This window comes from Salvelinus alpinus, chromosome 36, assembly GCF_045679555.1.
Source record: "Salvelinus alpinus chromosome 36, SLU_Salpinus.1, whole genome shotgun sequence".
NCBI lineage: Eukaryota > Metazoa > Chordata > Actinopteri > Salmoniformes > Salmonidae > Salvelinus > Salvelinus alpinus.
In genome coordinates, this window is record NC_092121.1 from 3,080,593 (window position 1) to 3,092,048 (window position 11,456).

General features: G+C 37.5%; 1 protein-coding gene and 1 pseudogene across 1 annotated transcript; both read left to right on the forward strand.

Moving 5' to 3' along the window:
- The first annotated feature begins 217 nt into the window (after window positions 1-217).
- Window positions 218-1,461, forward strand: LOC139564967 (interferon alpha-7-like; annotated as a pseudogene).
- A 3,490-nt stretch (window positions 1,462-4,951) lies between these two features.
- Window positions 4,952-6,178, forward strand: LOC139565316 (interferon alpha-7-like). The gene is made up of 5 exons (XM_071385536.1): window positions 4,952-5,077; window positions 5,174-5,260; window positions 5,392-5,541; window positions 5,799-5,891; window positions 5,996-6,178. Exons 1-5 carry the CDS (start codon window positions 4,952-4,954, stop codon window positions 6,101-6,103), a joined length of 564 nt encoding a protein of 187 aa, XP_071241637.1. The 3' UTR covers window positions 6,104-6,178.
- The last annotated feature ends 5,278 nt before the right edge of the window (window positions 6,179-11,456 follow it).

Here is an 11,456-nt window from a genome sequence, read left to right on the forward strand (position 1 = left end):
GTACATCCTTTCAACCCTCACTATTTAAGTTAATCCGCAGATATGGATTCAGAACACAAACCACATTCTGACTGGAGGAAATTTGCAATATACTGGCAACAGGTAAGTCAACAACATGCTATCATTTGATCATTGCTTCAGGCTTCAATTAATTATTTTCAGGATTATATTCAACTAACAATGACCATCTTCAGCAGATCATCTAACTACCCTAAGAATGGCAATTCAGACTATCACTTGGATGAGCGCCTTCCTCTGCCTCGTGCAAGTTTTATCGATGCCCATGCCTTGCCAGCTACAAGGACAGCTGGTGCGAACAACCCACAACCTACTGAGAGACATGGTACATTTTTTAAATTACTTTTGACTTGAGATGTATTATCCAACTATGTTTAACTGAATAGCTCAACGGGAACAATGTGTTTTCTCTTTCTTTCAGGGGGGTCATTTTCCTCTTGAGTGCCTACCAGGAGAATGTCGTCATGTCATTCCCAGCCACCGCATTTGCAACCTCCGGCGCGCCACAGGTAAGGGCACGCGAGCATATCCAAGTGTTCTTTACAGCATGAAAGAGTATTTGCAACCGTTAGGATTAGAAAGTAGAAAACTGTGAACTGCCATTTATGTTATTTGAAATTATTGCTGTTGTCCGTTTCAGTTGAGCAGCAGTGGTGCTAAGGCTATTTATGAGACATTGAAGAACATCGACACATTGTTTGGAACCGACGAAATGCCGACGATGTGGGACCAACAGAAGTTGGAGTATTTTCAGAACATTATCTACCGTCAGATTGAAGAGAGCAAATGTGTGAGTACCTACCTATGCCAATACAGATAGCTTAACTGTTTAAGTGTGTTATGGTGACATTTTAATTATTTACTTCTTGTGTCAGATGATGGGGAGTGTGGATACACGTGATTATCTAGTCAGGGCAAAGGCGCTGAATACGTACTTTATGAACATCGCGGCTGTCCTAAAATAAAAAGTAGGGTAAACGCAAATACACTATAATGGATGTATTTTAATTATTATTCATCGCCTGCCTCTTTCTTTCTTTCTGGCAGATGATGGGCAGTGTGGATACAAGTGATTATCCCATCAGGGCAGAGGGCCTGAAGACGTACTTTGGGAACATTGCAGCAGTCCTAAAAGAAAAGGTAGAATATAGGTTGAAAACAAATAGACACATTGTTTTGATAATATCTCTACATAGGACAATATTACCCTACATTGCCCTAACAGTTCATTTTTATTTTCACAGAATTTCAGTTACTGCGCCTGGGAAGTGGTTCGAAAAGAACTCCTGTACACCCTAGAATTCATTCTGAAACACAACTCTGATAGCCTTCTGTGGTCCAACAGAACATGAATTTGAACTTGCAGATCTTTTTTACTATTGTGTTTTACAATTGTGCTTGATTTTAAAAGCCTTCTATTCTACAATCATGCAATGTGCAATGTCAAACAGCAATATTATACATGTATTTATTTATTTATCAAGGTTATTTATTTATGTAGGCCTATTTATGAATGTATTTATTTATCTATTTGAAAATCGTGCCTGTTGTTGCTCTTCATCAAATGTTAAGTTAATAAAAAAATTATACTTTTATTAAATATTGTTAATCTGAGTGCTCATTCTGTATCCAAGTCTGTCGTTGTGTTTTTATGTATTTTTTTTTTTTTTACCTTTATTTATCCATGTAGATCAGTTGAGAACAAGTTATCATTTACAACTGCTACATGGCCAAGATGAAGCAAAGCAGAGCGACAAAAACAACAACACAGAGTTACACATAAACAAACGTACAGTCAATAACACATTAGAAAAATGTATGTACAGTGTGTGTAAATGTAGAAGAGTAGGGAGGTAAGGCAATAAATAGGCCAAAGGGGAGAAATAATACCTGCCGGAGCACGTGCTACGGGTGGGTGTTGCTATGGTGACCAGTGAGCTGAGATAAGGCGGGGCTTTACCTAGCAAAGACTTATAGATGACCAAATGTAATTCTTTGCATAGACTTGTATGAAAAATTTTCACTTTCATTACGTTTTTCTGTTTAATTTCACAATAGCATAATTAAGAATCACCCATTGAGAATTAGGGCTTATTAGGGCTTCAACCTTAGGGCTTCAACCTTATTCACAGTGTTTTCCCTGTACACCAAGTCAGAACCTTTTGATTATAAAACGGGGCTAATAAGCAGACAATGAATGCTCTTACGATATTCGATGATGACATTTCTCTAAAACAGACTATAGGCTACATGTGCACCAGAACACGTAGGCTAAGTTATGAGATGAAATGAGACAAAATTAGTATTCAAATTTTGTCATCAATCTTTGTCATCCAAGTCTGGTGTTCTCTGGATTTATGGTGCTTTCAAGGCAACTGGGAACTCTGAAAAAAACAAAGTCGAATCATGACGTCAGTAATCTGCACGTCAGAGGTCTAGAAAGCCCGAGTTCCCGACTTGCAATTATGAGTTAGATGACCGTTCAAAACCTATTTTCTCAGTCAGAGCTAGTTTTTTTCAGAGATCCGAGTTGTTTTGAACTCACTGAAGTCTGAGATTTCAAAGCTCAGTTTCCAGTTGTTTTGAACACGGCAGAAGTCGTGCTGGATTGACAGCATGGCCAATGTTGAATATTTATCCTTTTAAGCTTGGAAAAGAGAACCTTAAACCCAGACTTGGACCGAACACCCACAGACACTGATTCCTTCCAATCCACTCATTGTTGAATTTGCGATTTCCAACTTCTTGTGCAGTGTTTGTTTGTTTGTGGCTGGCTGGCTGCCACACCACCACAGAAATCATTGAGCTAGGCTAAAACACCTGCATTTTGGAACTGCCTTACTCGAGAAAGCAAAAAAGAGACCACGTTTGTATGCAGCTTTATCAACTCAATGATTGTTGTTGTTTTTTAACATTGTTAATAAACTGATATGTGAAATGTTTTAATGCCAAAATAACAAGTTAAACAGGCAACAACAAAAAAAGATAATCAAATGTTAACTTTTTTGTTGTTGTGGTTAAACAGGTGGGGCTCAAAACAGGTGGGGCTCGCTTGGAAAACCGGTCGCCACTGGGTGGGTCCAATATCAAATGCTCTCGAATAGAGGATAAATGAATCTGAGCAAATTCTACATCACCACAAATAGGATGCATTTCGCTGCCACAAATCACATATGAAACTGGGAACTTCCAAGCGCCGTTGTGGTGTCAAAGCACCTGCTGTGGTTGAAATGAGTGGGAAAAAAAATATATGTATTGTGTGCTCTCCAGGAACATAGCGCATGCGCATGGGAGATCACGCGAGTGGAGGATCGCGACAACCTGGTGCAGTTCAAGTATTCGTCGACAGCAGAGTCAAGCCATGAGGAAGAAGAGGTCTGTTGGACAAACACATAATCATCATTGGAGACATGTGACATGTTTCTGATCCGGCTAATAGATTGATAGCTGATATAATTACTGACTGAATGATTTATTTATATGTGAAGGCTATGTATTTATTTATAACACTATTAAATGACATAATACATGCATCTATTATCATATAGTTTTTTTCATTCATTTATATATTCAGTCATCCATTCATTCATCCATTCAGTCTTTCATGCATTCATTTGTTAATAGGCAATCTACAGTTCAAAACAACACCATAGTGGTCACTCAACCACTATTCTGGTAAATAGATGAGGGATGGGGTTCCAGAAAAGTTACCGCTGTCAGAGAGCTATTGATTCAAGTAATGACCATCCAAGAGATCAACATTATAGTTTCAACTACATTTTCAAGCTATATAGTGTTTGTTTAGATGTATATTGTTTCAAACAATGTCATAAAAAAGTACATTTTGGGTTCTGTTGAGGTAAGACAGGTGGACTGAGCTCATGAGACCTTTAAAAGTTATATATTCTTCAAGAGTCAATAGGTAGCCTGTGTATCATTCATTTAAAAGTCCAAAATTGGATGTAGCAATCGCAGAATTTGCCCCTTTAACTAAGCATATCCAAGACAATGAGATGTAGCATTATTAGGAATTAAGATTTAGGTATTTTTCTACTAAACCTACGATAATGTTATCACAACACATTAGCACATTGGTTAATTTAATTTATCGTAAGTTATAAAAGGTCAAATGTTAATGTTAGCCTGATTATTCAGATACACACGTCATAAAAATGCTGGTTAATTTCTATATAATCTTCAATTAATATCAACAGTTTAATTCGAATGTTTAGACATGAATGGGATTAAAGACATAAGATGCAAACAGAACGAGATCATATTAAATGATCATCTCTCACTCCCTCTCTCACAGACACACGCACGCAGACACACAGAGAGAGTGAGAAACAAACAAACATGCAAATAGCAGTTTTGTGATTAACAAACAAACATTGTGGTAGGTCTTCCCTTACTTCATAAAAGTGCTATTAGTTTAATTTTGGTGTTGAGAAAGACATGAAGAGGTCGACTGCATTCATTGTGAAGTTATGCGGTCGATTCTCTCTCTCTCTCTCCTTCTCCCTGTCTTTCTTAGCAACGTTACATTTTTTAAACCTACTTAGGACAATGTGCCTCCTATGAAGGAAAACTCGAAACATGATGAGAGGGAAGTGGAGCACACGAAAAGAGATATCCGGTCTTGCGGTTCACTTGGCAAAACTTTCCCAAATTCATTCATTTCAACTCTTAATTTAGCGAGACACCCTTTCACTTTTTGTACATCCTTTCAATCCTCACTATTTAAGTTAATCCGCAGATATGGATTCAGAACACAAACCACATTCTGACTGGAGGAAATTTGCAATATACTGGCAACAGGTAAGTCAACAACATGCTATCATTTGATCATTGCTTCAGGCTTCAATTAATTATTTTCAGGATTATATTCAACTAACAATGACCATCTTCAGCAGATCATCTAACTACCCTAAGAATGGCAATTCAGACTATCACTTGGATGAGCGCCTTCCTCTGCCTCGTGCAAGTTTTCTCGATGCCCATGCCTTGCCAGCTACAAGGACAGCTGGTGCGAACAACCCACAACCTACTGAGAGACATGGTACATTTTTTAAATTACTTTTGACTTGAGATGTATTATCCAACTACGTTTAACTGAATAGCTCAACGGGAACAATGTGTTTTCTCTTTCTTTCAGGGGGGTCATTTTCCTCTTGAGTGCCTGCAGGAGAATGTCGTCATGTCATTCCCAGCCACCGCATTTGCAACCTCCGGCGCGCCACAGGTAAGGGCACGCGAGCATATCCAAGTGTTCTTTACAGCATGAAAGAGTATTTGCAACCGTTAGGATTAGAAAGTAGAAAACTGTGAACTGCCATTTATGTTATTTGAAATTATTGCTGTTGTCCGTTTCAGTTGAGCAGCAGTGGTGCTAAGGCAATTTATGAGACATTGAAGAACATCGACACATTGTTTGGAACTGACGAACTGCCGACAATGTGGGACCAACAGAAGTTGGAGTATTTTCAGAACATTGTCTACCGTCAGATTGAAGAGAGCAAATGTGTGAGTACCTACCTATGCCAATACAGATAGTTTAAATGTTTAAGTGTGGTATGGTGACATTTGAATTATTTTCTTCTTGTGTCAGATGATGGGGAGTGTGGATACACGTGAATATCTAGTCAGGTAAAAGGCGCCGAATACGTACTTTATGAACATCGCCGCTGTCCTAAAATAAAAAGTAGGGTACAAGCAAATACACTATAATGGATGCATTTTAATTATTATTCATCGCCTGCCTCTTTCTTTCCTTCTGGCAGATGATGGGCAGTGTGGATACAAGTGATTATCCCATCAGGGCAGAGGACCTGAAGACGTACTTTGGGAACATTGCAGCAGTCCTAAAAGAAAAGGTAGAATATAGGTTGAAAACAAATAGACACATTGTTTTGATAATATCTCTACATAGGACAATATTACCCTACATTGCCCTAACAGTTTATTTTTATTTTCACAGAATTTCAGTTACTGCGCCTGGGAAGTGGTTCGAAAAGAGCTCCTGTACACCCTAGAATTCATTCTGAAACACAACTCTGATAGCCTTCTGTGGTCCAACAGAACATGAATTTGAACTTGCAGATCTTTTTTACTATTGTGTTTTACAATTGTGCTTGATTGTGCTTAAAAGCCTTCTATTCTACAATCATGCAATGTGCAATGTCAAACAACAATATTATACAAGTATTTATTTATTTATCAAGGTTAATTATTTATTTATGTAGGCCTATTTATGAATGTATTTATTTATCTATTTGAAAATCGTGCCTGTTGTTGCTCTTCATCAAATGTTAAGTTAATAAAGAAATTATACTTTTATTAAATATTGTTAATTTTTATTTATTTATTTATTTTATTTAACCTTTATTTAACCAGGTAGGCAAATTGAGAACACGTTCTCATTTACAATTGCGACCTGGCCAAGATAAAGCAAAGCAGTTCGACACATACAACAACACATAGTTACACATGGAGTAAAACAAACATATAGTCAATAATACAGTGAAAAAAATAAATAAGTCTATATACAATGTGAGCAAGTGAGGTGAGATAAGGGAGGTGAAGGCAAACAAATATATGTATAAATAAATAAAAATATAAAAGGCCATGGAGGCGAAGTGAGTACAACACAGCAAGTAAAATAAAAAATAAAAAATAAAAAATAAAAAATAAATAAAAGAATAAATAAAAAATAAATAAAAATAAAACAATGGAATGGTTGGTTTGCAGTGGAAGAAAGTGCAAAGTAGAGACAGAAATAATGGGGTGCAAAGGAGCAAAATAAATTAATAAATAAATACAGTAGGTAATCTGTAATCTGAGTGCTCATTCTGTATCCAAGTCTGTCGTTGTGTTTTTATGTATTTATTTTTTATTTCACCTTTTTTTAACCAGGTAGGCCAGTTGAGAACAAGTTATCATTTACAACTGCGACATGGCCAAGATAAAGCAAAGCAGTGCGACAAAAACAACAACACAGAGTTACACATAAGCAAATATACAGTCAATAACACAATAGAAAAATGTATGTACATTGTGTGCAAATGTAGAAGAGTAGGGAGATAAGGCAAAAAACAGGCCATAGAGGCGAAAGAATTACAATTACAATTTAGCATTAACACTGGAGTGATAGATGTGCAGATGATGATGTGCAAGTAGAGATCCTGGGGTGACAAAGCGCAAGAGGGTAAGTAATAATATGGGGATGAGGTAGTTGGGTGTGCTATTTATAGATTGGCTATGTACAGGTACAGTGATCGGTAAGCTGCTCTGACAGCTGATGCTTAAAGTTAGAGAGGGAGATATGAGACTCCAGCTTCAGTGATTTTTGCAATTAATTCCACTCATTGGCATACCTGCTGGAGCACGTGCTACGAGTGGGTGTTGCTATGGTGACCAGTGAGCTGACAAAATCCGGGGCTTTACTGGGGCAAAGACTTATAGATGATCTGGAGCCAGTGGGTTTGGCAACGAATATGTAGTGAGGTCCAGCCAACGAGAGCATACAGGTTGCAGTGGTGGATAGTATATGGGGCTTTGGTGACAACACGGATGGCACTGTGATAGACTACATCCAGTTCGCTGAGTAGAGTGTTGGAGGCTATTTTGTAAATGACATCGCCGAAGTCAAGGATTAGTAGGATAGTCAGTTTAGCGAGGGTATGTTTGGCAGCAAAAGTGAAAGAGGCTTTGTTGTGAAATAGGACGCCAATTCTAGATTTCATTTTGGATTGGAGATGCCTAATGTGAGTCTGGAAGGAGAATTAACAGTCTAACCAGACACCTAGGTATTTGTAGTTGTCCACATATTCTAAGTCAGAACCGTCCAGAGTGGTGATGCTAGTCGGGCAGGAGGGTGCGGCAGCAATCGGTTGAAGAGCATGCACTTAGTTTTACTAGCATTTAAAAGCAGTTGGAGGCCACAGAAGGAGTGTTGTATGGCGTTGAAGCTAATTTGGAGGTTTGTTAGCACAGTGTCCAAAGAAGGGACAGATGTCTACAGAATGGTGTCGTCTGCGTAGAGGATGATCAGAGAATCACCAGCAGCAAGAGCGACATCATTGATATATACAGAGAAAACAGTCGGTCCTAGAATTGAACTTTTTGGCAACCACATAGTGGACATTAAGATATGTATTAAACATGCTCAGGAAGTTTTCACACATGGCAGTACAATTAGTCTTATTGCCTACTAATCCATAAAGGAAAGCCATTAAAACAAGTCAAATGTATCTTCTCAAAATGTAGTTATATTCAAATGCATTTTTTCAATGAAGTGTGTTTTATAACTGGACAGGGCTGTCTGTTTTGAACAGTGTACTTTGAGCACCTATACAACTTCCGTTCTAACCATGGAGATACTATTACATTATTAGAATTCCTAATTCTATGTTTCCAACCAATCTATGAAACTGCGTTCCACAATCAATAACGTAATAGGAGCAATATTCGCCGTATAGACTGAAAAGGTGCACAGTGAATTCACTAAACCAAGCCCAGCTCATTTAATCTCTACCATTGTGTTGCTGAGTTGTGATAATGTTTCAGAAAATGTACATTATCTCAGGGGCGTTGGAAGACAACATGTAAGTATGTCCCTCTTACTGTCCTGAATGATCCTACAGCTATTGTATGCAGTAATCATATTCCTATGTACCAGAGTTCTACTGTTAGCACTGAGGTGGTGTACCCTAGCAGGAAGTCAACCATGTGCAGCTCACCCTGCACTAACATAAATAACCCAAGCATGTCTACCTCTGCCAAGCCTCCCAGTAAAGCAAGAAAAACAATCAAGCATCCCAGAAAAGTGTTAAAAATAGCCCATGTTAACTTTGTAGCTTAAGAAATATGGTTAACGAAATCAATAATTTGCTTGTAACAGACAACACTCATACTCTGACAGTCTATGAAACTCACTTAGATAATACCTTTGATGACACAGTGGTAGCAATACATGGTTATAAGATCTACAGAGAAGACAGAAATGCCAAAGGTGGATGTGTGGCTGTTGATTTTCAGAATCACAGTACTGTGAAGCTTAGAGAGGATCTCATATTAAATACTGTTGAAGTAAAATGGCTACAGTTTCATCTGCCTCCCATAAAGCCCATTCTGGTGGGAAGCTGCTATAGACCACCAAGAGCTAACAGTCAGTATCTGGATAACATGTATGAAATGCTTGACAATGTATGTGATATCAATAGAGAGGTATATTTGCCTTGGCAGCAGCTAATAGGGATCCATAACACATAGAAATACAAGCAGTGAGGTAAAATGGCTGAACTTTAGACTTCATTCAACACTATCAGTCTCTCTATTAATAACATCTATTTTTATTTCAAGGATGTGCAATGTAAACGCTGAACAGCCATGTGTTTCAAATTGCAGTGCCTGATTTAAAGAGAGTCTACAGACTAAATGTGTGAGCCAAATGTGGTCTCTGTGAAACACCTATTGAAACAACGGTTCTTCAAAACAACGTTTTTGGTTAACCCTACACAGAATCTGAAAAGTGTGGTGTTCAATGTCCACACTTTGAACATAGTTATATTGAACATGGCCCTCATTTAATAAGACAGAGCCCTTCACCAATATATTATAGAGTTATTTATTTTTCATATTCAATATTTCCTGCTGAATAATTGCTTACTATTATCATGAACTGCATTACTCCAATGTAATTCTTGTCATAGACATGAATAAAAACTGTTCACTTTCATTACGTTTTTCTGATTCATTTCAAAAGAGCAAAATTAAGAATCACCCAATGAAAATTGGGTCTTATTAAGGGAATCATTCAACCTTCTTCACAGTGTTTTCCCTGTACACCAAGTCAGAACCGTAGGATAAAAAAACGTGGCATATAAGCAGACAATGAAAGCTATAATAATATTCGATGATGACTTGTCTTACTCAAGAAAGCAAAAAATAGACCATGTTTGTATGCAGCTTTATTAACTCAATGATTTTTTTTTTTTTACATTTGATATGTGCAACTGATATGTGAAACGTATTAATGCCAAATAACAAGTAAAACAGGCAACAACATAAAAAAGTTAAACAAATGCTAACTTTTTTGTTGTTGTGGTTAAACAGGTGGGGCTCAAAACAGGTGGGGCACACTCAGAAAACCGGTCGCCACTGGGTGGGTTCAAAATCAAATGCTCTCGAATAGAGGATAAATGAATCTGAGCAAATTCTACATCACCACAAATAGGATGCATTTCGCTGCCACAAATCACATATGAAACTGGGAACTTCCAGGCGCGGTTGTGGTGTCGTAGGACGCGTTGGCGCAGCACCTGTTGTGGTTGAGTTGACTGAAAAAATGCATGAATTGTTTGTGCTCCAGGAACACAGCGCATGCGCACGTGAGATCGTGGGAGCGGAGCTTCGCTACAAACTGGTGCAGTTTTAAAAATTCGTCGACACCATGGTCAAGCTGTGACGAAGTCGACTGCAGAGTCAAGCGGTGAGGAAGAAACGGCCTGTTGGACAACCTCATAATCATTATTGGAGACATGTGACATGTTCCTGAGGCTGGCTAATAGATTGATGATATTTTTACTGACTGACTGATTTATTTATATGTGAAGGCTATGTATTTATTTATTTATTTATAACACAATTAAATGATATAATACATGCATCTATTATCATATTGGTTTTTTCATTCATTTATATATTCAGTCATCCATTTATTCATCCATTCAGTCTTTCATGCATTCATTTGTTAATAGGCAATCTACAGTTCAAAACAACACCATAGTGGTCACTCAACCACTATTCTGGTAAATAGATGAGGGATGGGGTTCCAGAAAAGTAACCGCTGTCAGAGAGCTATTGATTCAAGTAATGACCATCCAAGAGATCAACATTATAGTTTCAACTACATTTTCAAGCTATACAGTGTTTGTTTAGATGTATATTGTTTCAAACAATGTCATGAAAAAATACATTTTGGGTTCTGTTGAGGTAAGACAGGTGGACTGAGCTCACGAGACCTTTAAAAGTTATATATTCTTCAAGAGTCAATAGGTAGCCTGTGTATCATTCATTTAAAAGTCCAAAATTGGATGTAGCAATCACAGAAACTAAGCATATCCAAGACGATGAGATGTAGCATTATTAGGAATTAAGATTTAGGTATTTTTCTACTAAGCCTACGATAATGTTATCACAAAACGTTAGCACATTGGTTAATTTAATTTCTCGTAAGTAATAAATGGTCAAATGTTAATGTTAGCCTGATTATTCAGATACACACGTCATAAAATGCTGGTTAATTTCTATATAATCTTCAGTTATTATCAACAGTTTAATTCGAATGTTTAGACATGAATGGGATTAAAGACAGAAGATGCAAACAGAACGAGATCATATTAAATTATCATCTCTCACTCCCTCTCTCAAAGACACAC

Bases quoted from the DNA above. Each gene is read 5' to 3' on its own strand.
- LOC139565316 (XM_071385536.1), top strand. From the start codon at position 4,952: ATGGCAATTCAGACTATCACTTGGATGAGCGCCTTCCTCTGCCTCGTG. The intron at 5,261-5,391 runs GTAAGGGCACGC...TGTCCGTTTCAG, and splicing joins CAACCTCCGGCGCGCCACAG to TTGAGCAGCAGTGGTGCTAA. The intron at 5,892-5,995 runs GTAGAATATAGG...TTATTTTCACAG, and splicing joins CAGCAGTCCTAAAAGAAAAG to AATTTCAGTTACTGCGCCTG.